Here is a 27,166-nt window from a genome sequence, read left to right on the forward strand (position 1 = left end):
ATATATTTAATTGTAATATAATTATTATCTATAAGAATCATAAAAAAAAACTTTTTTTTAAATCGAAAATTATGAATAGTAATTCTTTAAGAAAAAAAGTTTTTTTAAAAAGAATTTTGAACAAAAATTATGTACTATTTGTCTATGATTACTTAATTTTTTTCGAAGTACTGTTTTTCTAAAGCTAACTTTTTAATGTAGCATTTTTGTTTTTATTTATTATCTTTAAATGTTGTTTTAAAAACGATGATAAAAATAAAATTAGTAAAAGCTGACTTTTTTATTGGAAAAAAATTCATATTACAGGAAAAATGAAAATCAGCTGATTTTACAAATACATAACACAGAGCAGACACATCACTTATTTATTTACAATATTTTTATTTGTGAGTTATGAGAAACTTTAATTTTTTAGTTCTCTTGGTATGATGCAATGCAAAATCCAATTTTCTTTTAGAATAATAAATGAAACAATGATTTTTTTATATTTTTTACTTTAGGCAGAAAACGATTTATTAATTTTTTGCTATTTTATTAACTGACATATGTTGACTTAATATTATATACCTATTTTATCACTTTAGAACTAAAAACTTATCATAATTATGTAAGTAGAGGTTTTTGTCTGAAGCTTAAGATTTCAATAACCACTGAACCGATTGAGTTCTCTATTTCAAGTATTTTATTTTCACATTTAAGATGGTTTTGAGTTATTTTTCTAGTCCTAGGGGCGTAGCCGCTGGATTTATTTAATCGTTGAATATTTATCAAAGAAAAGACCGTAATGCGTTCGTTTCTTTATCAACTTTAGCGGCTTTATCCGTTTAAACGGCTGACCGCAAAGCATATAATTATATTATAATTAATGTAACCTTTAAAAAAATCTACAGTAATCTGTTTTAGGTTCCAAATATTAAGTATATAATTTGTGTCATTAATTTCAGAATAAAATGTAGTTAAAAATGATAAATCGAAGTTTTAAAACATCACAAATTACAAAAATGTTAAATCCACGCTTAATTTAGTACTTAATTATTTAGTTTGATTTTATTTGCTCACAAAGAAAGTATAAAATGGGACAGCAACAAAGTATTTATCAGTCTGTGCCCCAGCCGGATCCAAACATTCCACTGGACCTTTTTGTTGAAACCTCAGAATCTGAAGAAGATATTTACAATGCAGACGTGGAGAGTGAAGATGAGTTCAAAGAAAACTTGTTAAAAAATGGAAATATTATGATCGGTGAAACTGAAACCAAAGAAAAATTATGGAAGCTCACATTACAAATTCTGTTCCCTTTCCTTGTTGCAGGCCTGGGTATGGTCTCTGCGGGCATCCTTCTGGATGTTGTCCAACACTGGCCCGTCTTTGTGACAGTAAACGAAATTTTCATACTAGTGCCTGCTTTGCTGGGGTTAAAGGGGAACCTGGAAATGACTCTGGCCTCCAGGTTGTCCACAGCCGCCAATATGAACAAAATGGACACGCGAGCTGACGCCATAAGTCTGATCGTTGGCAACCTGTCTTTAGTTCAGTGTCAGGGCATTGTTATTGGCTTTCTGGCGGCTTTCACTGGTGTTATCATGGGCTGGGCAACAACAGGTAAAATTGACGGAGACCACGTCCTGTTATTGGCCTCCAGTTCTGTGTGCACGGCCAGTATTGCAAGCTTTGTCTTGGGCCTAGTTATGGTCCTGGTCATATTATTATCTAGAAAGTGTAACGTCAATCCGGATAATGTTGCAACACCAATAGCAGCTTCCCTGGGCGATCTAACCACCCTTGGCCTTCTTTCCTGGACATCATCCGTATTGTGGGAAGACCAGCAAAGTGACCGCTGGCTCATTCCAGTCATGATAGCGTTCTACATAATAATGATTCCCATCAGTGCTGCTTTTGCGTACAGATGCCAAGAGACTCGAGCAGTTCTATTTAGTGGTTGGTCGCCAGTTTTGATTGCAATGCTAATAAGCTCTGGCGGAGGACTTATACTGGATCTTGCTGTAGATAAATTCAAGGGCATTGCAGTGTTTCAACCAGTTATGAATGGGGTTGGCGGCAATTTGGTAGCCGTACAAGCCTCTCGCATGTCAACATACCTACACTTAAAGTCCGAAGGCAGAGGACCAGGTCACATATCCTCTCTGAAAGAAGCCACATGTGTCCCACCCTGGAATATCATATATTCAAACGAGGAGCACACAAGAACATCGTTGGTGCTGCTCTTGTTGGTTATCCCGGGACATTGTGCGTTTGTGTACACAATTAGCTTCTTTGAGGCGGGCCACACTACTCCAACAGCCATTTTTCTTGTTATGTACCTGGTTGCCGCCTTGTGTCAAGTGGCTGTCCTTCTCTATGTGTGTAGAATTATGGTCTACAAGATGTGGGCATTAGGTAACTATATTGTTTGGAATATATAATACAAAATCAAGCAAAAGTAGCAGAATACATATCAGGAGTGTATATTTTTTTTATAATTTTCTCCTTGAGAGAAGGGAAAATATTCTAAAATAAGGGAGGCAACACTAAGTTGAATTGACGACCTTTTTTATCTGACCCTTAATATTATAATATTTTTTTTCGCTTGTTGGCTCTACACAAATCCTTAATTCTATTACCCCATAAGGATTTTTTCACACCCTCTACAGTATACGTTACAAAAAATGACCGGTCTTTAAAATGGTCTAGCCTCCCCCTGCAATGAAGTTGTAACTCTAATTTTTGTATGTGTGATCTTTATATACATTTATAATGGTGTTTGTTGTGGTAAATTAGATCAAAGAACATTTTCCAACATTCAGCAGGCTATGAAAGAAAATATTCAAAATGAAAAATTCAGACCCTTATGTATTTTAAGTGAATTTTGGTTAAGCCGAAAAATCATAGATTTTGAGGTCTTGAAACATACTTTTTGGGCTCAAATGACTTGTATGGGAGCTAAGGAAGTCTGGTAAGATGTCTATGGAAGCAGAATTTTATTCTGAAGATTAAACTCGACTTAACCCCTATGCTTAATTCAATTTTACTATGTGATTTTTAGGCTTAAGTAAAATTTACTTTAAAAAATAAGGGTCTGAATTTTTCATTTTGAATTTCTTCTTTTATAGCCTGCTGAATGTCGGAAAATGTTCTTTGATCTAACTGACCGCAACAAACACCATTATACATGTATATAAAGATCACACATACAAAAATAAGGTTACAACTTCATTACAAGGGGGGCTTGACCATTTTAAAGACCGCTCATTTTTTGTAACGTATACTGTATGTTAAAATTAAAATCTAATTTAATTTTTAACTTTAGGTATTGACCCCGACAATTCTGCGATACCATACCTAACTGCTTTGGGGGACCTTTTGGGAGGAGCTTTTCTAGGGGCAGCTTTCTGGATTCTGGAATCTCTACATTTACATGAGTTTACTGAAACAAATACGTGGCCAAACGACAGCATAATGATTGCTTCCAATATAAGCACAACTACAATATCAAGTAATTAGTTAATATGTACACAATCCTTTTTATGTAAGAAATTTTAAGTGCCTCATCCTATAAAATGCTTATTTTTATTTATTTTAAAGCAAATACTTAATCAGTTTCACTATTTTGCTCATAGATATCCAAAGAAAACATCACAAACATATGTATTATGCGTCGAGATAGTTTATTTATTTTTAGTTATATTAGTTTATTAATTTTGTGGTATTTATTTACACCTATAGATTCTGTTCATCATATAAAATATTGAAAAATAATTATAATTATTATATACTAAATAGCACACAATATAATCAATTTTCAAAGGCTTAAGCTTTCAAAGGAAAATACAATAATCTTGCAATCCTGTATGCTTAAGTAGTTGGATACATGTTTGTGTAATTTTTGAGATCTCGAAATTCCTAGATGCCTATAAGTATTTGTGGTCCTGAGCTGGTTTTCGGCTATTTTTCGTGAGAGTATGAGGGTTCAACAGGAGACAAATTGAGGGTAATAATACATTAATAAAATATTTTAAGGCCCAAAATTTTTTAGGACTTGGTATATGAACTTACTAAAAAACATTGTTGGGGCTTCACAACCCCAACCGGTAGGAAAGCCACTGGTATCAATTAAAATTTCTGAAATACAACAATCCATGAGTTTGTAGGTGGCATATCTCCTATAAAAAAAAAGTTTCTTAATATTTATACTTTCATACTTATAGTAGAATAGTCTGTCCTGTAAATAGATTTAGAATAAATGGATATTGTAAGAGATTCTCAATATTTCTCCCAGCTGGCTGATAAAACGATACCCCCCCCCCCCCACATCCTATCCCCTGTTCATGGAGGAACGTATTGATCAATATCAGAGGACTATTAGTAACCTAAAGAGATGTAAAAATCCCCCTGTCACAATATACACGTTTTCTATAACCCTGAAAAGCGAAATATAAAATTTTCTTTTTTATGAGTATTATTTAATTGAAAGATTATTGAGTTGAATATCTGTAAACTAGTCAAAAATTTTATTTATTGATTATTTCATAGGATTTTTTACCTCTGGATAATATTTAAAGTTTATTATAGGAAGGTGTTCTTTATTATTGTTATTTAAATATTTACATGTTTGTTTTTTATTACTTATGTAATTTTGCCAAATAAAGATTTAAAATATCTAAATAATATTTAAAAGCGAGGCTTTCTATAATTAGGGTCGGTATTTTCGTCCGTCTGTAACGGTTAGCTTTTTTCGTTAATTTAGGCATGTTATAATTGTCCTATCGATTTCTATCTTTGCACGGTGATTCATGTAGTAGTTAGGTACGATTAAGAAAGCGTAGCAGCTCTATAATCTTTATCAGAATGTACACATTTTTAACATGTTCATTTTAAGTTTTTAACAACAAATTTTTATTTGATATAATAATTTGATTTTTAAATACTGATTCCTAGGACAACAAAGTACAATGATATAAGCAAAGCATCTCTATAATCAAGTACTAAACATCCTTGTTTTCCTGTTATCTAAGACAAATTCATCGTGTTAATTATAATGATTAAAAGTAATTCCAACAAGCTTTTTATCATATACATAGAAATTTCTCAAGAGTGTAAATATAAGTATTAAAAGCACTTACAAAGACAAAGATTCATTCAGTATTAAGTAGGTTAAGATAGGACACCTGTCACATTGACGCAAAATTGAGTATGTTTAGGTTAAAACTGATAGTATGTTGCCTGGTTGTTAGATTTTAAAATTAGATGTAATATATCTAGATAGGTTATCTGATCCCATTGATCGTTAAATCTTAAAAAGGGATATTTTGCTGACATAAACTTTTGTTTATTTTTTGTTATATACGAGATCTATTTAAGAAATAGCGCGATGGATTATTTTTGACGATATAATTTCAAGAAAGCTAACTTTGTCCTAAGAAATTCAACTATTCAAAACTAACAATATGTCTCTTGATTATCTCTATTTTAAAACCTTCGCCCGCAAAGCGTTGGATGAATACCTAATTTAAATAGGAATTCAAACGTATTCAATCTCGTAAACAAGGGACGAAACGCTTTGGGCATCAACTATATGATCTAGAACCATGTAAATTATTAAGCACCCATTACGAATTTAGCTAGTTTTTATATGCATAACATCTCTATAAGGATCCGTTTCTCACTTCTGTTAGAACATAGGCTTTTAAATTGTCCTTTGCCATATTGATACAGATAACTCATTTTTGTTATCTCAAATTTGCAGGAGGGAAAGGACAATACAATGAAAAATTATATCAAAATGTAACCCCTTATATATTTCTTTCTTTCTCATACATACAAAAGGATCTCGCTGACCGCTAGTGGCGTTGCCGCTAATCTAAAATATTAGAAATATTTAAAAAAAATTTTTTTGGAAAATGTTTATTATAAACTAGCGGCTTCGCCCCTAGCCTCTAGGGGCTTCCCCCTATATAGTTTTGGGAAGTCAACCCTCCTTTATAGAAATATTCAAAAAAATATTTTTTGTTTAATTACTCTGTGGTAAAATTAAACCCAGGTTGTGCGCTTTATGCACAAAAATTTTAATTTGTACAAATTAAACCCAGGTTGTTTGCCGTATACACAAAAATTTCAATTCGTAAAAATTAGACCTAAGTTGTTCGCATACACAAAAATTAAAATTAAAAAAAAAATATTTTGATTTTTTTTTTGGGGGGGGGATTCATGGGGGCTTCGCCACATGTTGCAGTGGGGTTCCCCCACCCCAATTACTGGTTTTTGCTTTTAAAAAATTAAAAAAAAAAATTTGGAAGTGGGGATTTTTTTATTTTTGGGGGGGTTGGGGTGTCCCACCCCCCAAGAAAATAGCTTAAAACCACCAGAGGACCAGTAGGTATATTCCTAGAAGGGTAGAGCCCAATTTGATCAGCATGCAGTTACTGAGATTTTACAAAAAATGTAAAAAAAAAATTTTGGGGGTTGGATTTTTTTTATTTTTGGGGGGGTTAGGGGTGTCCCACCCCCCAAGAAAATAGCCTAAAACCTCCACAGGACCAGTAGGTATATTCCCTGAAGAGTAGAATCCGATCGGTTCAGTGGTTACCGAGATCTTAAGGGACAGACAGACAGACGGACAGACAGACGGACAGACGGACAGACGGACAGACGGACAGACATCAAGCTACTTTGTATTATAGATATATTACACAAAATACGATAATTTATTTTAACTAAAATACAGGTACAGAAAGTGAAGAGCATAAAATGTTTTAATATTTACAAATTTAAACGATTCAAGAAGTAAAGTTCCTCATTTACTTTTACATATTTATGAAATTTCGAACGGCTAATTATTTTACTCTGAACGTTATATACATTATACAATTTTATATTTATCCCTCCATGTTCTTGATGGAATCTTCTAGCTTTTTTAACTCTTGTAAAGCTTCCCTTTCACGCCGTCTATATCTCTCATCCTAAATTAGAATGATTATGCTAAAATCATCAAAGTTATGAGTCAGGTAGCTTAAAAATACAAAATTATTTGGCAAAACTGAGCTAGAGTTCATCAAGTTATACATTAGAAATATTACATACATATATTCAACAATTTCCTTCCATCCATATAATGAAGTAAAAGGATCTCTGTGTGTCTGTCTACACCGAAGGAACAGGATATCTGTCTGTGTGTTTGTTTTTATATTTGTACCGAAGGATCTCGCTAACCGCTGAACCGATATGATTCTCCTTTACAGTGAAGCTTCTCATAGATCCTTGGAAGTTTTATAACCATTTGTGGGGAGTTTACAAACAAGAGAAAATGACCCCTCCAAATTGTAATTTTTTTTAGAACTAAAATTGAAAATGGGGAGGGTCGACTCTCCCCCTCCCCCCCTTTAAGGGCCACTTGAGGCCTCTAGAGGCATAGCCGCTAGTCTTCAATAAGGCGCAAAATTGTTAGTTATCAATAGAACAAGTTTAATCTAAGGATTATTAATAAACGGGTATCAAAAACAGATTGTATAAATCCTACCAGACCCGAACCGGTACTGTAGGTATCTTTAAGGAAAATAAACTTACCCTTTGATCCACGCTTTTTTTAGCCTCATCCCTGATATGCAGAACATGAGCTATCGTATTCTTCACCATATTGACGGCCTAGAAATAAGATGTGGTTAAAAGCTGTCATTTGAATACAATGTTAACATTTACAAGAAGGAGATTAAACAAGTAGTGAAGCACAAAAAATCATGGATGTGAATACGGACAAGCAGATTTAAAGAGCATTTGTTAAAATTAAGAATAAAAATATATTAGAGAAAAATCACAAATCAGCCGTCTTTCTTGAATAGCAGCTGAGACATCACATTTTCCCCATAAAAGCTACGGAGTGACGGAATGACAGACAAGGTGAATTATACAGTAGCTATGCTACTTAAAAAGTGCGGGCTGGGATTATTTTCATAGGAATAAGTAATAACAAGACCATATTTTTGCAGTCCTAGCCAACTTTAACTTTTTAACATGCAAAGCGGTTATTTTATAAAGCTTCGTTTCCCCTCACTCTACCACTGCACTGTAGGCCCTTTTATACAGGAGATTTATATATGTATTATAAGAATATTCTCCTCAAATAGTTTAAATGAACTAAAACGTATTTTCTATTGCATGTCTATTCGAAAATGAGACATTGAATTTATAATTATAAGTTATTCCCCTAGAATTCATGGTTAGAGAAGGCTAGGAAAATAACTAAAAATTATTCCAAGGCTTAAATATACTTAAATAAAATAGCCTAAAACTATCACAGGACATATGTGAAGCTTAAAAAAATAGCGAGCTCAAACGGTTCAATAGTTATTGAGATCTTAACCTTCAGACAAAGCCCTTAATACTTTATATAACAGGATTAAGCACCTAAAGAAAAAAATACAGTATTATTGAGCAAACCTGTTCTTGATAAGATTTGATATCTTCATTTACAGAAACTTTCTCTGTCAGAAGACTCTCCAGCTTTTCTCTAAGTTCACCAACTTCCTTCATAAGGTCCTCCTTAGCTTCCTAGAAAAAGATGGGAAATTAAGGGGGGGGGGGAGAGTTTTAGCACATTTGCGTAAACCTGGTACCTAGGCTTTATCTTTGGACTGAGAGGATAGGTTATTAAAAATAAAATCATTCTTATATGATGAATTTCACGAAGTTTTAAGATTTTTTTAGTAGACCTCCAGGTTCCGGAGCTGCAGGCCTTCAGGTAGTCTCTGTACAGGTAAAAATGAAAAAAAAAAAATTTTTTTTAAGTTACAGGTCAACTTATTAAACAAAATAGGTATGCATCTTTTTAAATATTATTTACATATTTGAAGAAAATAGATGCATATTTTATTTTATAAGTTGATTTGTAACTTAAATTTTTTATTTTTTTTTCATTTTTACCTGTACAGAGACCACCTGGAGGCCTGCAGCTCCGGAACCTGGAGGTCTACCCAAAAAATCTTAAAACTTCGTGGGGAAAAAAATGAATCTTGTGCAGAATATACACCCCTGCCACCACCCTGGCCTCCAAAGAGAAATCTCGCCTAGAAAAAAAATTATTCATTACCGCCGCCCCCCCCCCTCCAATACAAAAAATTTCTTTTATTATTACTAAACTGAAATAAGTGCGGGGTGGTCGCCTCACCGACCTCCACTCCCTTGCAACCTCAAGTGCTCTAGGGGCATTACCGCTTGTTTCTTAGTTTTCTTATGTACCTGATTTTTGTTTGATCTGAGGATAAGCTGCTGCTTCATGTCTTTCAGCTTTGTATGCAGACTTCCCTCTTCCAGCTATAATAAACAAAAAAAATGCAACGGTGAATGCATTTATTAACATCAAAAGCTTTAAAGTACTAAATATTATAATTTGACTCAAAATAAAAACTCTATTACAATGTTCATTTCAACAGAACTTCTTATTACTAACAATAAATTATTTTTTTTAGCTTTCTAGGAAGTTTTATTTTTTTAAGTGTAGAATGCATTTTCTAGTATAGCTTCAAAACCGATTAATATCCGTTGGATTAGAACCGGTTTTAAGCTATATTGAAAAATCATGTATCGTTTCGTATTATATCCAGTTTTCTACGAATATAAAAATGTACAATTATAATATTCAAATCAATTTTGTTAGCCCGTGCCTTCGGCATCTCGGGTCTAATAAAACTGGTTCTAATCTTAATATTGTACATTTTTACATTCCCAGAAAGCTGTTTATAATACGAAGCGATAAATAACTATACAGGATTCCAACATAATTGCTGTTGCACTTTGAAAACAAAAAGTTAAGATGATGAATGAGACCTGATTTTGTTCCAGGATTTCCTTTTCTCTCTGTCGTAGCTTGGCAAGTCCTGTCTCGTGAACTTCTTTCTTCGATTTTACATTTACCAAGTTTAATCTCCTCTCCTATAACAATTTTAATATTTCATATAGATGAAACAAAACTAACTTTTATTTCTAGTATGAAATTAATTAGCTCTTAATTTTGTGACAGGAAAATAACGGTTAAAAATCAAGGTTCTGTACAACTTCTACCCTTAATTACTTATCAGATACTAAATGCAGAAATTTACCAACAAAAAATCAAAAAGGACGAAAAACAATTTATCGCCAATTGTCTTATCCCAATATCATACACTAAGTTGTATTAAAATATGTACTTCTAAAGAAACGTGTAATTAACACGAGTTTGAACATGTTTGTTTTGTTTCCTACCTGGATTTTGTTCTGGAGGTCAGAGATCTCCTTCTTGTAAGACTCCTGGTAGTGCTTGAATCTTTCCAGGATATATGGCAGGTCTGGGTTGGCCGTCAATACACCCTTTCTTACCTCTAAAAATAAAAGTAGTTGAATAACCATGTTGAATTTAATCAAAGTTAGAATCTGAAAAATCGTGGTAATGTCAAATCTTTTCAGGAAAGGAGTAGGTATAGCACATCTTATTGTTATCGAGTTTGATTTGTACAGCCATGTTTTACCTAGATAACAAAAAAAACCGTACAATTAAAGGGAGTGTAAACATAAAAATTTCTCATCTGATTATCAAATCTTAACATTTTCTAAGCACATTTCACTACACTGATCAACCAAATCGTCCTAATAACAAAAATATGCAGGAATAATGCCCTGATTTTATGGTATTTTGAGAGGGAAAAAGGAAAAAAAACAGGGAAAATCCAAACGTTTTTGTTCAATAACCAATATACCTGGAACAGAAATATTAATATTCCATTCTTGTTGAGCACAATATCTGTTCAATCTTCGTACTACAGTTTGGATTTCATGAGCTCTATGGTAGGCCTGTAATGAAATTTTAATTTTCTTACAACTCAAACAAAAAATCAGGGGTCTATATTCTACACGAGATACCCTGTTAAGGGGGGAGATCAAAAATGTGTAGGAGAGGGGGAAAAAAAGTAATCAACAGTACTGAAAGCATTTTGTCCCCTCATTTGGGGGAAAAAGAAAAAAATATATATGGGAGGGGGAAAAATTACCTAATTAAATTAGCGAGTACCTACTGAAAACATTTCTCCATTTCCCCCCCTCCTTAATGGTAAAACTAGGGGAAGGGGGATGAAATATTTTGCAGCAGGGAAAAAAATAAATCTTGTGCAGAATATACACCCCTGTAAACAATATAAACAATTCAAGGACCTTATCACGTTGTCAACAAAGCTCGGGTGCTGCAGGCCTTTGTTTAGTAAGACCGCAATTGATTGATTGATTGATTAGCCATAGTTTCTTAGGGTTTGGGCCTAAGTAGTAATGGAGTAGGCTGAGACACTTTTGTCTAGCCACTAGGGCTATCTAGCTCCACGTTCAAGCACATTACGAAAAATAGAAAAGTAAATAGAAAAGTAAGACCGCAATCGCAACCGTTGGTGTGGGGCTAGATCAGGTCAGATTTTTAAAGTACATCTTTTTAGATTTGTCTTTTATTTAACCCTAAAAGATAAGGAAGGGGGTGGGACAAAACATATGGGGACATAGATAGTATGCGTCGAAGACTTACGTTTTACAAGTATTTTAAGCAGGTTTTATTTATTAAAGTATGCAACACAAAAATATATAAATTTCAAAGCCAGATATTTTCAAACAGCCGCCAATAAATAAAATTCAACCGCCAATGCCGAAACTGCTATTATGAAACCCAAATATTATATTTTACCTCAGCCTCTGCATCAGCCTTGTTCTTCTTGGAAGTTTCCAACTGTTGGTTTAATTGGTAACAATATGTAGCCAAGTCCTCCGCCATTTTCTCCAGAGCTGTCTCAGTAGAGGGTAGACTAAAGGGCCTAAACAAACAATAAAAGAATAAATTTGAGACACTATGACTTGTCATTCTTAAAAATCGGCGAATTTAAGTATTAAGAAGAAACTGCAATAAAACAGCAAATCATTTGCCTTTTAAAATCAATCAAAGATTCAATACCCTAAAAATATATGCCTAATCAATCAATCAATAATTATTTTAAGAATAGTTAAGTCAATTTGACTGGTGGAAATGTAAAGGATAAGTGGTTAGGCTTAAGATATATTTGTTCTTGGTACTGTGAAAAATAAAATCTAAATTCTTACACTTTCTCAATCATTTCATTGAGAGCCTGGGCATTGCTGTGATTTATTTCTTGAATTTTCTCCACCATATCTTTAAACTTGTCGCAACGACTTGACGCTTGTTTCCTAGAATATAATAATAATTAAAACCCCACAATAATTTTATAGTCTTCGGTGATCTTTTAGCATAAACACATGCCAAATTTTAAAATGTATAGCAGACAGGCAAACTATTTTTGAGACCCTTGTTTTAGAAGTCCTTGGTACCAAAAAATTAATTGGTGGAAAAGGTTAGAACTATATCACATACCTTAACAGGCAAAGAAACTAAAAAAATAATTGTTTCAAAACAAACTTTGATATTTTGCAAGTTGTTCAACTGGAGAAAAAAAGCGAAATAAAGGGTTCTAATTAAAATATCCTTAAAATAGAATAACTTACAGTCTGCTTTCCAAGTCAGTAACACTTTTAGTTTTCTGATTGACAGCCGCCTCCACAGTTTTGGCTTTACTCTCAATTTCTCTCAATTCCTCCAGCTCCTTTGCCTCCTGTTTCTTCGCCTCCTGCAGCTCATTGATAAGTGAAGGATTGACATCATAGTATTCCAGCATACTACCTCTGTATTCGTTATCCAATGCATCTTCTGCATCGTCATCACCGTTGTTCATGAACATGGTGTAAGCTTTGATACAATGGGACAAGTGGATCTTATTTTTGTTCTCCCTAAAAAAATAATATAACTTGGAATGTGTTTTTTTTGTTAATAAATCGACCTCCGAAATGCTAATTTAAGTTATTCATCATCTCTTCAATTACGAATAAATTTATAATTTCACGTATAAAAAAATAAATAAGAAAATATATAAACAAATATTAAAGTGTATCTTAACTTTCTCTAGTGATGGTGAAAATAAACTTTCAACTTATAAAAAATACATTTGCTTTAATTTTTTGTCTGATAATATCATTTCTCGTATTCATTCGAATCCGGTGGATAGGAACCGGTTCAAAAAACTATGTCTAGCATCGTATTATATCCAGCTTTCTACGAATATAAAAATGTACAATCATAAGATTAAAACCAGCTTTTTTTAGCCCGTGCCTACGGCACCTAGGGGCTAAAAAACTGGTTTTAATCTTATAATTGTACATTTTTATATCCGCGGAAAGCTGTTTATAATACGATGCGAGAAATAACTATTATGAAACCAAAACTAGACTAACCTGTCAATGGCAAATCCCTTCTCGTCCGTGCTAGGGAAAGCAAACACAACCGCATTATCTTCATACTAAGAGAATAAATATATTTAGATTATGTTAAAGAGATCAACTTATATATATATATTTACTACATCAGACTCATAAAAATAACAATGTGGCATCACAAAAAAAAGACTTTTAAACGCTTAGGTAGTTTTTATATATATAAATCGACGATTACAAGATACTTACAAACTTCTTTCTCTTGACCATTTCAAATATGAAATGTAGGCATCCCAGATGAGTGGGCCAGGTGTGAAGAGTTCCAAAAGTCATCATGTGGGTTTTACTTATTTGGCCTGAAGAATCCAATAAAATTATTGATGAGAAAAAGGCACTGAATTGTTTCATTGTAAAGTAAAATCAAATATTAAAAAAATCCTCTAAGAAAATAAGAAACAATAATTCAAGAGGGGTAGAACTACTAGGTGCATGTAAAGAGTTTAGCTGCCTGAAATAGCGGTAGCTAATATCATTTAAATTAGATATCAAATATCCTACAAATAGGGTAGCTGGTCTTCAACAAATATATATTTAGAATTCAAAAAAAAATTGCTATACCAGGGTAGTTTAACTCGTTCTTCATGATCTGGATAAATTTTTCTTCAAATTTACTTTGTGGTAGAACTTCAGGATGGTGGGGATTAAGAAAACTGAAGAAAAAACATGATATTCGTTAAAACATCTTAAAACCAATATATTTTAAGTAAAAGGGGCGTCACGGCTCAGTGGTAACACACTGTGCTACGGTGGTGAGAGTTCGAGTTAAATTCTCCATGTGTTAACTCGAATTTCTCTTTGCAATAATAACCAAGCAACTTCCCTTGGTTGTGTGAGATGGGGATTATTGAGTAAGTTTGGATACTCAATATTCACGTACATAATATCAGTACTACCCTTATCCCAAGCTCCTCTGCGGAGAGCGTCATTCATTGCAGTGACTTGATTTGGGACACCTGTCATACTCGGCGAGGGTGAGGTTATAATGAGTAGCTCTCATGAGATAGCGGGTCAAGTCTTTATGTGCTTTATCGTAGAGCTTGATATAGCCCTAGTGGCTATACAAAAGTGTCTCAACCTTTACCTTCTCCATGACTACTTAGGTCCAAACTCTAAGAAACTATAGCTAATCAATCAATCAATCAATCAAAGTAAAATAACCGAAGTAGGTAATTTACCTGTAAAGGAAGTTAAAAACATCCGAAAATTCCTTCCCATTTAAAGGAAAATTTTTTGAGGTCATTGAGTCATTCTTGAATCGGTTCTCCCTGGAAATTTAATACTTTTCTTAGTGAGATTCGTAATATAATATTAAATAGAAAAAAATCCAATTACTAGAGCAATTTTATGGAATAACTGCAAGTTTGCCAAAATTGTCCGTAAAATCAATATATATTTTAGAAGCATAATGCTGGATTTTATCATTATTATTAAGTGTAGTTTAAGTTTTGTTAAATGATGATTTTGACAAAAATAGTTACAAATACGCCAACTCTCTCTATTGATAATCTTTTATTTCAGGTTACCTTAGGAAGTCTAACAGTTTTCTTATCTGATCCCTTTGCCAGGATTTGTCTGTGAGAGGTCGGCTTTCTTTCCATCCCCTAGCTGGGCCCATGGTTGAAACTCTGCGAGCAGAGGACTCTAAGCCATGAATACTCTTCCTTTAAAACAAAACATTTCTCATTAAATAATTTAAAGCAATATAATGACTTAATATTAAAATTTCTATTGGTAATTTTAGGAAATAAAAAAATAAATCCGTTTACTTACTTTGCAGTACTCTGAAATCTTTTGGGTGTCATTGCATCCTTAGATTTGCCTGTACTGCGATTCAGGGACATAGGTCGCACTAAAAATAATATTGTTATTAATTTTATGTTAGCATTTTTTACCAATTAGGTGAGAAATTAAATATAAAATACAAGCACAGCATAGCTTTATTTTAAACATTTTAGTTTGAAAAACATTTGAATCATGGAAAGAAAACAAAGTAGCGAGCTTAGTCGTATTTTCGTAGCTTTTCTCCTATCATTATCATTTACTGACCCTAAAATAACTTATCAAAGGCTACTGTGAAAATACGACGAAACCCGCTAATTCGTTTTCTTTCCATGATCTAAACATTAAAGAGTAAAATAAAAGAAATTACCAACTTCCTTGTAAATCAATGAGATTAATATTTACCTGATAAAGGGGTCCTTACACTTGAGGAAGATCTTGGACCACCCTTCGACATGGATCTACTTCTTCTATTACTTTGTGAAGAGGGGGTTGGAGCTTCTCTAGTTGCGCTACTCCGCCTGATTGGAAGCCTACTGGAGCCTTGGTGAGCCCCGCTCCGCTTCATTTTTAAATCTTAAATTAAGGTTGATGAAATGGTAGTTGGACTTGTAAATCCACTTCAATAAAGTAACAGGATCTGTGTGTGTGCGTGTGTCTGTCTGTACTGAAGGAACTTGATTGATATTTGCTCAACCAATATGATTCTTCTTAATAATGTAGCTTCTCATACGCCCAGAAAAGGTTTGAAATTATTTTGGGAGAGGATATACCACTCTCTAAAGACAAATCCTCCCTAATATTAAAAATGAGCGGGGTAGATCCCCTCCCAATTTCAAGTGTCCAATAGTGCAATTGATCTTCTGCCCCTGCAAAACACAATAACCCCTCCGCAGCCCTAACACTAAATTGAAAAAATTAGGGAGAGAGAAAGTTTTCTTCTTAACCTCAAGGGCCCCCTTATTATAAACTGCCCCTCGAGGCTTCTAGCTAGGTGCTTATGATGTATATATAGTCTATAGATATTATCTATCAGAATGATCATCCTTAGCCTATATAATATTTGTTACATTTATTTATTCAATTATATTGTTTGGACCTGATTTAAAGTGTTATTAGTTATTACTACAATCTAGCATATTTAAACGCACTTAATTGTACAATATAAGTTAAAGGTCGTTTGTCTGACGATCTGTGGGCCTCGCTTTTGTTGATGTTAAGCTAGCTAACTAGTTGTAGACCATGTTTGTCAATTAGTGCTAAAAAGAAATATTTAATTTTAAATGCATATTAATCATTCCTTAAAATCTTATAAAACTTTTATCTTTAATGATCAGATGGATTACAATTTAAATTATAAAAACAAGTAGGTATTTTCAATCATATTAAAGAATAAAAGTTAACTCAAACTAATAACATTATTAAAAAAAACGACTTTGCTTCCTGTACAGTTAATAGAAAATTTGCATTCTTTTAATAGATCTCGAAAACGGCCACAATTGAATTTTTATTTACTTTCTTTTGTTTGTTGTCACAAAAATTTGAATGTTTGCGCTTGTTTACAAATTATACGCGGCATTAATGCGCATAAAAAGAAAATGTCGTCTTTGTAAAAAATAACGATTTTTCTTGGGAGGGAGGGGAAATTGGGCTGTTATTTAGAATAGTCCCCAAAGTCTTTAAATAATGTGTTCTTATTCGTTGGTTCAACAACTTTAGGGCCTCTATTGATGTTTAATTGATCGGTTCATTAAATTAAGTATCCAGTTTCAACCACTAATTGTAATATCTACAAAGGGGTAATTTTTATGAAGATGTACATAGCTTTAATCGACCATTATCTTATCCCTTTAGATTTCTAGATTTTTCCATCAATAATATAGAAATATTCGGAATGCAATTAAATGAACACATAGATAATACATAAAGTTTATTTGATTTCTATTTTAATCCAAAAAAAAACCGTCTCATTAACATGGTAGGTAATAATATGTATTATTAATTTATAATTATAAACTAGTGGTTTCGTACCTTGCCTCTAGGGGCTTTCAATGAATTTATTTCAGTTATAGAAAGTAACTCTTTAAAAAGGTAATAAAGTTTTTATTTGAATCTTAATATAATGAACTGAATGAGTCATTCTTTTTGGTGAAGCTTTACACAGGGCATTCAGGTTTTAGGCTATTTTATTTTTACACTTTAGCCTTTTGATGGTTTAAGTCCCACTTATTCTCACTTATAGAGTGTCTTTAGATGCTATAGGGACGGCATCCGTTAGTTATAAGATATTGTTCATAACCTCATGTGTAGTGCCCGCCAGAAATGATATATTATAATGAAGATGGGATGGAATAATGTCGGTTACTTTCACATATTTTCCATTCATTTTCTTCTCTGGGTCTGTTACAATCATTTTCCTGGATTCTAAAAAAAAAATACATTTGTAATTGGTCAATCATATCCAAATACATTTTCAATTTGTCTGTGAAAACGAAAATAAGGAAAACCGGTGTATCTCAGCTGACGTACAAGCTTTTTATTTGTGGGGGGTATAATGAGGATTCAAAGTTAATTTTTTTAAATATATTGTATTCTTTAAAATTCAAAATATGATGGGTTATGATGAGGGTTTTTATATTTTACTTTCCCCATTAAATCTGTTGTAGATTAGATACAAGTACCTGGAGTTAGGACAGCAGAACCTCCAACCCTCTCCATTATATAGGCCAAAGGAGCAGCTCCACAGCTTACCTCCAGGTCTCCAGATTTGTAAAGACCTCCCTGCATTTTAGAGACATTCTTATTATGATTAGTTTAATGTGTTTCTCTCGGTACTTTAAGATATCAAAAACTGTTAAAACATTAGGCTTCACCTTTAAGGGAACTCATATCCTAGTATATAAAGTAGTCATGTTTTTTTTTGTCTGCAGGTTAAGATCTCAATAACTACTGAACCAGTATATTTCTCTTTTTTAGGTAAGCTTCACCTAGCTCCTTTGATGGTTACAGGCCATCCTATTTTCAGATTTAAGTCTTGGGATGGTTTAAGCTATTTTTCAAAATCCCATGAAAGTAATCTTTTCTTACTTTAAAACAAGGATGACAACATCCATAAGTAGCGAAGCTCAAAAATTATGAATGGATATCGGAAAAAAATACTATAAAGCAGTTTCATACAATAAACATTAATCTTGATAAAATAGGGAAATCAGTAAACCCTAAAAATCACGAAAATTTGAAAATCTAGGAATCGATCTAGCACCGATCAATTTATAAACAAATCTTAATGGAACTTGATAAAAATATGTAGAATATGTGCATATTTAATTCCTGATAATTTCAGCCGCAATCCTGAATAGGAATCGAGAAAACCACAAAAAACCTAAAAATCTAGGAATCGATCTAGCATCCCAACTAATAGAAAAACCGTAATAAAACTTAAGGGAAATATGTAGAATGTAAATTTGAGCAATCCCTGACAATTTCAGCCAATTATCTTAAAAAGGAGTTGAGAAAATCACGAAAACATGAAAATCTAGGAATCGATCTAGCATCCCAAACAACAGACAGATGGACAAAACAATTGTATAGATTAGATGGGCATATGTTATAAGAATCTTCACTACAAATTTCAGCTGTGTATCTTTTCTAGAAGCCGAGAAAATCACGTTTCCCCCACTTTGTCTCAAACGGACGGACGGACATTTCGAATAATAGAGTAGCTTCGCTACCAAAAAAAGACTTACCTTAAAAATTACATTGTTAAAATTGATTATAAAGTTTGCAGAATGTTGAACATTTCCACAATCTTGTGTCAACTTGAGGGTAGTTTCAGGTAAACTTACAACTGGCCGAGACACATAAAATTCTCCATCTCTGTCATCTAACTAAAAGTTTAAAATTTTTTTTTATAAAAGTTCAGTGGGTTTAAAGAATTAAGTTAATTCTTAACATATAGAAAAAGTATCAAAACATGGTTAAGCATAAAAAATCAAACTTATTATTACGTCATAAAATGTAAATTATGAAATTACCTTAATCCTTTTTAAAAGCAAAGCTTTTCTATAATTAGGATAGGTCCGTACGTCCGTCCATCCGTTTCGTTAATTTAGGCATGTTAGAATTCTCCTATAGATTTCAAACTTTGTATGGTGATTCCTAGGGTTGGGCCGGATACTTTTTTGGCCGGATACCGGATATCCGGCTGATTTCAAATGCCGGATATCCGGTAACCGGCCGGATATCCGGCAAATATCCGGTTATCCGGCCAAATTACCGGATATCCGGCCGGATAACCGGCCAAATTACCAGATATTAAAGTAGTAAAAAAAAATTTCTTTAGAAATCTTATATAAATATACATAAAGTTAAACTTATTCAGAAAAAAGGTTCTTCTAGCTTCAATAATAAGAAAATTATAGCCATTTAAGATTTTAAAAAGCAGAGATTTTTGGTGTAAAGTATAAAAAATTATAGAGCCGGATATCCGGCCGGATAGTTTCAATATCCGGTATCCGGCCGGATATTGAAAATGGCCGGATATCCGGCCACACCGGATATCCGGCCCAACCCTAGTGATTCCTGTAGAAGTTAGGAACGATTTAGAGAGCGTAGTAACTCTATAATCGTTACGTCTATTTTAAACATGTTGATTTTTATCATTTTTAACAACAATTTTTATTTGATGTAATTATCTGATTGATCTGATATTTTTAATACTGATTCCTATGACAACAAAGTAAAATGTTATAAGCGAAGCATCTCTATAATCAAGTCTAAAATATAAGTAACATCCTTAAACATTATCTTGTATTTTAGCAGTTTTTAAAGACATTTACTTACAATTTTGTGTTAACTTTTATACATTTATATTCTGATTATTCATTTCTGACACTGTACAAGTCTTAATGATCGTTTGTCCTACCATTTCAGAGCTTTGCTTTTATGGATGTTGTCATCCTTGTTTATTTACCATCCTAGCCGTACTTTAAATATTTTGTGTTTTTGTTGTTGTTAAAATGTTATGAATTGTAAGTTAAGACTCTAGGGGGCTAGGTGTCGCTTCGGGTACTAGACCTCTCACCTTGGAACATACATAAATACTTATGATTGCGGTGTAAAGCGTCCATTCACCCATCATACAACCAACTCTCTGAGATGCACGACCTTTGTCTGAGAAGTCCCAACTGTGCATGGTAGCGAGTTGCGTCTGTTTTGGGCCAAGGTATTCCCCACACTCTAACTATTTACGTCACGCATCTGACATAGTAGCAGTGGGGACCATTTTAAACGTCTTTAGTTATGTGTTTTGTTTTATCACCTTCCCGACGACGAGCGGATGCGCTACGTGTTGAGCCACGGTCGCGGGTTTGTAATTGAATGAATTGTAACCTGATATTGAATAACTCCTGCTTTACTTGCAAGCACTAAATTAGTTGAGGCACCATAAATACAGTATCCAGCAGCTAATATTTCTTTTCCTGACATTTAAAAACAAGATAACTTTACGATTATAACAATTCTATCATATAAAGTAGAAAGCTTTTTTTGTCTGTAGCAAAGGATCTCACTAGCCAATGAACTGTAATGGATCTCCTTTACAGTGAAGCTTCTGTAAGGTTCAGGATAGGTTTATAACAATTTTTATGGAGGGTATCTTAATCCTCCAAAGACGCTCCTGGAAAAAATTTCCCCCCACCTTAAGTGCTTCTAGAGGCTTCTAGGCCGCTGGTTCTATTATATTAAGTAAAATGTAAGGCTGTAGTCGGTTTGGTGACATCGCCTCTTAAGGGGCCATAAACTTTTTGTTTGTCCATTAGATTTCGCTAACCACTGAACAGTCTGAGTTTTCTATTTTACACAGGTGTCCGAGAAATGAGTATTTGGATTATTTTAGGCTATTTTAGGCGACCTTTAAATACAGAACCCCTAGATGCTAGTATAAAGTATAAAATATGGAGTTTCCACTTTATAGTACATACTGGGCTAGTATTAATATTATATTACCTGGCTTTAAAACTAAGTCGCCAATCCTTTCATTAGTCCTAAACAAGAAAAAAATCATCATATACAAAATATCTCTCAAAATCTAATATTTTTTAAGTGGTTAGGTATTGTTTGAACAAGGATGACAACATCAACAAGTTTCAAAGCACAACAAATTTTCCACATTTAATCTATCTCATCTAATATGTTGTTACCTTTCTATGCTGCGCTACTTATGGAAATAATTATCCCGTATCTTATGTCCATCCATAAACGTGAGTAAGTAAAGTATCAAAACAAACCTTTCTGTACTATGTGTTTGTTTGTCTGTATGTAGTATAGAAAACATGGAGGAAAATGCCGGATCAACTGTGACATCACCAACTAATGAAGTTAGGTTGACAATCAAGTCTCCTGCAAATTCTGTGTCCACTTCAATCACTGCCTAAATGCAAATTTATGATTACCAAAAGGGAAAGTCTCTATTGAAACTCCAAACCCCTCCCTCCCCAAAATGATTACAAACTCGTCTAGCTTATTGGGTTGTACAAAGTCACAGTATCTAAAATTTTTTTACTACAATGATTTTTATCTACATAAGGGGTATTTTATTTTTGAGGGGGATGGGGAGATAATATTTAAGATCCATTACCACATCACTTGCCACAAAGACTCTAGCTACTTATAAAAGCGGGAAGTTTGTAAATATTTTACTCAATACACTAAATCGTTACAATTTTCATGAGAAATACGCATTTTATAAGGCATATAAAACGCTCTAATTTTCGTTCTATTTAACGTAATTTTGTAATTTTTTTTGCTGGTTATTTCATTTTACATATACTTTTATCATTTTATCAAAAAAAAAATTTTATTTTTTCATCATTTTTTGGAGAAATTAATGCTTAAACTAAGGGTATCTTTAAACGCAAAATTGACGCACTTAGAATTAATAATGCGTATTGAGTACAAAGGGGGGATAATTTCAAGACATGCATGTTCCAAAGATATCTTTTTTTCCATAAAATTTTAATGTTTAGTCCACCGGAGATTACCCTGAAAATCATATATCAATTTAGGAAGATAATTTTTGTAGAATGGTTACTGAATTTACAACTTTATGTACACTAAAAGTATAGTTAAGATCAAAGGCGTGCAAAAGGTTGGTGTAGGGGTTGTTTACACCACCCTTGTAAAATTAAGGGGGATGGATACACCTCCCTAGGTGTCCACCCATGTCCACCCTCTTGACAAGAGCCTACACCCTCAGATACACCCCTCTATAAATTCAAAGGGGGTGTAAAGGAAATAAATTTACACCCCTTAAAATAAAGAGTGGGGGGGGGGGGAGGTGTTTAAGGCGGGTGTATAAAATTAAGCCACTGATTAAGATAATTCTATGCTATCTATTTTTAGATAAATTAATCATTAATTTCCAGACTTTACTAAAAAAAATCTTGCAATATTCTGCACAACTGTACTGTACAACTTTTAATTAGTAAATTGAGACATGAGGAAACTCTCATACATATGTAGGGGGGGGGGGGGAGTTAATGCAACCATCCCATAATCAATTAATCCAAATTTTGTTATGAAAATTGGCATGTGTAATCCTTAGTAGGTCTGTTTTTCAAAATTTAACAAAAAGTTAATCTTAAGGGGGGGGGGGGGGTTAAGGCAACCATCATGTAATCAATGCACAAATGGCACCTAGAATTCGAATTTCATTACAAAACTTGGCATGAGTAATCCTTGGTAGATCTTTTCTCCCAAAATGGAACAACAATTTGGAAAAGTAATGGCTAAGGGCTGTTTGCTCAGCTGTTTAGCCATTTTTGGGCTATTTTCAGGGCAAATCCAGCAATAATTACGTAGGAATCATCCATTAGGGATAGGTTTTAAGGGGTGTTGAGCTGAAAAATACTACCAAAAATAGTGGTAGCTGGGTAATGGCTTATAAGGATATAAAAAATTGAATATTTCCATGGAATTAAACTTTTCTTAATTAACATTATAAGTTTATGTCATGGACAAGGACATATTACTAAAAACACTTTTTTAATTTCTAGATTTCGCTGTCATAACAGCTGAAAACTGCCAAAAATGGCTGAGAACAGCTGTCAACAGCCAAAAGTACATATTGTAGATTAAATCATCCCACCATGAAAAAATTTTGAAAAAATTTTTGCCCCCAGTAAAAATGTGGTTAATTTAAGCAAAAAAATGACCCATGCTAAATATTTTTTTCTGTGATGCAATAATTGTGACCTCACAAGCACTTCAAAGTTTTTGAAATCTGCAAAAAGAATGTTTTTTTAGTTCTTTTGTGTGTTCTCAATTTTAAAGATTTTTACAAAATTTCAATTCTAGTATGTCAATATAAACCTGAAATTTACCAAAAAAATGGAGCAGTCTCAATAATAACATATGAAGGTGTAGCAAGAAATCTGCAAAGTCAAATTCCATTTTTGCAGTTTTTCTTACCTAACTTAAAAAAAAAATTTTAATTTTGTTTTTCTTTTAGATGCAGTAACTACTGGACCAGGTAGTTTAAAAATTTTAGCTCAATATATATCAATTTTGCCCATCTTCCAGCACCAAACCCCCCTTTATTGATAAGAAGACCATTAATTTTATTTTATTAATTTTTAAAATACCACAAAAAAATTCATTTGGCAGCTTGCTAATGGCCGCAGCTCAGCTGGGAGCGGCCAAGAGTAGAATGAGTAGATAGGGCTTGTGACGTGTCTCTAGGTAGGTTTTTAACAGTCTGTGTAACAGCCCAAGCTGTCAAATGGATGGACCCCCACTATTTATAGTAGTATTTTTGAGCTCAGTACCAATAAAAACCTACCCCTAGACATGTCACAAGCCCTATATACTCTTCATACTCTTAGCCGCTCCCAGCCATTTTCAGCCAGTTCTAGCAGCTGGTACAAGAAATTTTAAAAATGGATATTTAAAGCAAAAATATGTTTCAAAAAGTTGATTCCTATGCAATTAATGATAGTTTCGCCCTGAATATAGCCCAAAAACGGCTAAATGACTGAGCCGCCAGCTGTTAACCGTAACTTTTCCAACTTTTTGTTCCATTTTGGGAAAATAGATGTACCAAGGATTACTCATGCCAAGTTTTGTAACAAAATTCGAATTCTAAGTGCAATTTGTGCATTGATTACGAGATGGTTGCATTAAGCCCCCCCCCCCTCAAACTTGAGTTAATTCCTTTAATGATCTTGATAGATATAAACTTATAACTTTTAATATATTTTACAATAGTTTTTAAAGTTAATGTTGGGAGGGAGATATATCCCAATCCTCTTTTAAAAAAAAAAATTTAAAATGTAATAAATTTCTTATGTAAAGTAGGTTGTTAAAGGGGGCTGTTAAAAGTCATAAGTGGGGTGTCAAAAATTTTAGTTGTTAATAAATTAATGGAATATAACCTGATATTATAAATTTGAAACATATTTTTGATGTACAAAGAGAATAAAGCAACATGTATTACACTTTCCTTCATAGAAGAAATTGAATCATTTTTTATTTGTTTTTTTTCAACACAAGGTTATTTGTTTATCTCTTGGTACAAGATACCACCATATTATTAGTTAAATCTAATTTTTTATAAATTAAGTGAATAAGTCTGTTAGACCAAGGGTAGAAACTCAGTAGATAGACAGACAGACGGGCAAGAAGAATTATCAAAGTTTTACTAAACTAGACAATTAATTAGATAAAATCCAATAGAGAACCTGTGAATGATCAGACAGACAGAGGGACAGGTAAATAGTAACAGAGAGTCTTTGAGGCATTAACAAATTACAATTAGGCTATGCTAGATGATTCATTGAAATCCAAAAGAGAGGCAGATAGACAGATAGACAGACAAGTGGTGGGACAGACAGACAAAAGGACAGACAGACAGAGGGACAGACAGACAAATGGGTATTGCCTAAAACAGTTTGGCTGCTATATGAATCATTAAAACCCACCGTAGAAAAGAAATTTACATTAGTTCCTTTTTTCGATACTCAACGCCCCCCCCCCCTCCCCCACTCAAAGGGGTTTATTATCTCTTAATATCAATAAGTGACTTTTCAGCTTAATAAAATTGAATGTACTTTTTATTTCATCAATTTATCTTAAATAGAACGAAAGTTATAATCATTTTATTGTCTACAAGATATATGCTTTGAGTAAAAATCAACATAGTTGTCAGTAAAAACGTCATATTTATGCATATTTACACAGTAAATAGATTTTAAAATTGTATTTTACTGTAATGAATAACTTAAGGGGGTTGTATGAAATATCAAAAACTTAAAAAAAACCTAATTTGGTTAAATTAGTCCAAGTAATGATTGATTTAGTACAGTACGTATGAATAAGTTGTCTATTTCCTACCAGAGTCCTTGTGTTGCAGCAGCTATGTAAATCACATGTCTGCTGTAGAAATCAAATGTCCCTGAAATCAAACTGATTTACTGACACGGTACCAAAATAGTTGCTCTGTAGACAGAGAAATCTTCAGAAATATTTCAGCCGTCTATCTTCTTAGGTATCCTAGAAATTTTTGCCGTTCGGACTATCATTTCGAAGTATAGAGTAGCCCCGCTTCTAAATAGTAATAACAAAACCATATCGTTGCAGGGACGTCTAAAGGCAGAGTGAAGATGAAGGGGTGTTTTGCCTTCCCCAAACAAATTTTGGAGGGCCATCTACATTAGATTTTACCTCCGATCTTGAATTACACCCCATCCCTCATATTTGAATTTTTTTTAACCCCACCCCACCCAAAAAAAAAAAAATCTTGAACATCCTTTACCTTAGAAGTGCTTGTAACAATATACTTGAAAGATCTTGACTTGGTTAGGCTCTCCAACCAGATTTTGTTTATGGCAGCATTTATTTCTTTTCCATTCTGTGTCCTGGGACATCTCAGACGTGTAGCGGTCATTCGGATGGCTCTCTGACATAGCCGATATTTTCATCATCTTTACTTTATCTATAATGCAACGTAGTACGATGTAAGTCTGTCGGTTTGTCTGAACATTAACAATTTGGTAACCATTTAATCTATATGGTTTGGTCTCTCAGGGAATATAATTTCTGATCTCGTGGACACTCCCTCTCTCCCAAATTATAAATGTCCCTCCCCCCCTCTCAAAGTTTGGAAACTAAACCAAATAAGGGGTAACATGTGTAGTGGTTTATTTTCAATCCCATTTGGGCCAGACCCTAGAGATTATAGATTTCAGTTTGGTTTGGTTTTTAAGGATATTTTTATGTCTTCTTTAGCCATTTATCCCAACCTTCCCTGATTAAAATACATCACAAAATGTTAATATAAGTGATAGACTATAAAAGTTGGAAAGATTTTTAATCAATATAATAGATTTGAAATCTGCATAAAATTTTAAGGATTTTTTATAAAATTCTTTTTTATATAATTCTTTATTTAAAGGCGCAAATACGATTTAAGTTAATAAATTTTGACCAATAGGATAGCTGGATTGGAAACTACCTACGCTTTAATTGGTTGAATGATGTACGTCACTTAAGCTTCTCCAATCAGAGCGCAGATAGTTTTCAATCCACCAATCACAGATCTCAAAATTATTTAACTTAATTTGTATTTGCGCCTTTAAATAAAGAATTATGTAAAAAACTAATTTTATAAAAAATCCTTAAAATTTTATGCAGATTTCAAATCTTTTATATTGATTAAAAATCTTTCCAACTTTTATAGTCTAATGAGTGAACCACAATTAAGATGTTATGAAATTGTTCCTGTATACTGATTAGAGCTCTAACCAGACTGACCGCCGTCCCACTGCTGGTTCTACCACTCATCAGCTGATCTGACAACGTGGCTGACGTCATCTTGTCCATTTTCAGTTTTAAATTCTTGAAGAATTATGTATTTAATATTCAATTTTTGGAATCCTTAAAAATCTCAAGTCCCACGATCAAACCTTATAGCCTAAAACCTACCATAAGCTAATGTAAACTTTCCTTAAAATTTTGTAACCGGCTACATGAAAACAACTTACTACTTTCGTTT

The 27,166-nt window shown here is 33.2% G+C and overlaps 3 protein-coding genes across 3 annotated transcripts; 1 reads left to right on the forward strand and 2 right to left on the reverse strand.

The window, feature by feature from the left end:
• Nucleotides 1-906: 906 nt before the first annotated feature.
• On the forward strand, nucleotides 907-4,662 carry LOC145317423 (solute carrier family 41 member 1-like). The gene is made up of 2 exons (XM_080158498.1): nucleotides 907-2,397; nucleotides 3,308-4,662. Exons 1-2 carry the CDS (start codon nucleotides 1,074-1,076, stop codon nucleotides 3,499-3,501), a joined length of 1,518 nt encoding a protein of 505 aa, XP_080014624.1. The 5' UTR covers nucleotides 907-1,073; the 3' UTR covers nucleotides 3,502-4,662.
• Nucleotides 4,663-6,682: 2,020 nt separating this feature from the next.
• Nucleotides 6,683-15,713, reverse strand: LOC145317448 (kinetochore protein NDC80 homolog). The gene is made up of 17 exons (XM_080158543.1): nucleotides 15,523-15,713; nucleotides 15,109-15,187; nucleotides 14,862-14,999; nucleotides 14,514-14,603; nucleotides 13,897-13,988; nucleotides 13,528-13,634; nucleotides 13,300-13,364; nucleotides 12,517-12,798; nucleotides 12,097-12,201; nucleotides 11,687-11,813; nucleotides 10,722-10,815; nucleotides 10,231-10,346; nucleotides 9,817-9,921; nucleotides 9,229-9,303; nucleotides 8,431-8,541; nucleotides 7,561-7,638; nucleotides 6,683-6,956 (listed from the first exon to the last, which is right to left on the reverse strand). The coding sequence occupies exons 1-17, from the start codon at nucleotides 15,683-15,685 to the stop codon at nucleotides 6,873-6,875; spliced, it is 1,911 nt and encodes a 636-aa protein (XP_080014669.1). The 5' UTR covers nucleotides 15,686-15,713; the 3' UTR covers nucleotides 6,683-6,872.
• A 1,303-nt stretch (nucleotides 15,714-17,016) lies between these two features.
• LOC145317449 (fructose-1,6-bisphosphatase class 1-like) lies at nucleotides 17,017-26,211 on the reverse strand. Its single transcript, XM_080158544.1, has 7 exons — nucleotides 25,928-26,211; nucleotides 21,405-21,547; nucleotides 21,124-21,161; nucleotides 20,509-20,597; nucleotides 18,864-19,004; nucleotides 17,799-17,898; nucleotides 17,017-17,541 (listed from the first exon to the last, which is right to left on the reverse strand). Exons 1-7 carry the CDS (start codon nucleotides 26,057-26,059, stop codon nucleotides 17,396-17,398), a joined length of 789 nt encoding a protein of 262 aa, XP_080014670.1. The 5' UTR covers nucleotides 26,060-26,211; the 3' UTR covers nucleotides 17,017-17,395.
• Between the last annotated feature and the right edge of the window lie 955 nt (nucleotides 26,212-27,166).

The sequence above is a fragment of the Acartia tonsa genome, chromosome 4, assembly GCF_053477335.1.
Source record: "Acartia tonsa isolate MP-2025a chromosome 4, ASM5347733v1, whole genome shotgun sequence".
NCBI classification, from domain to species: Eukaryota; Metazoa; Arthropoda; class Copepoda; order Calanoida; family Acartiidae; genus Acartia; species Acartia tonsa.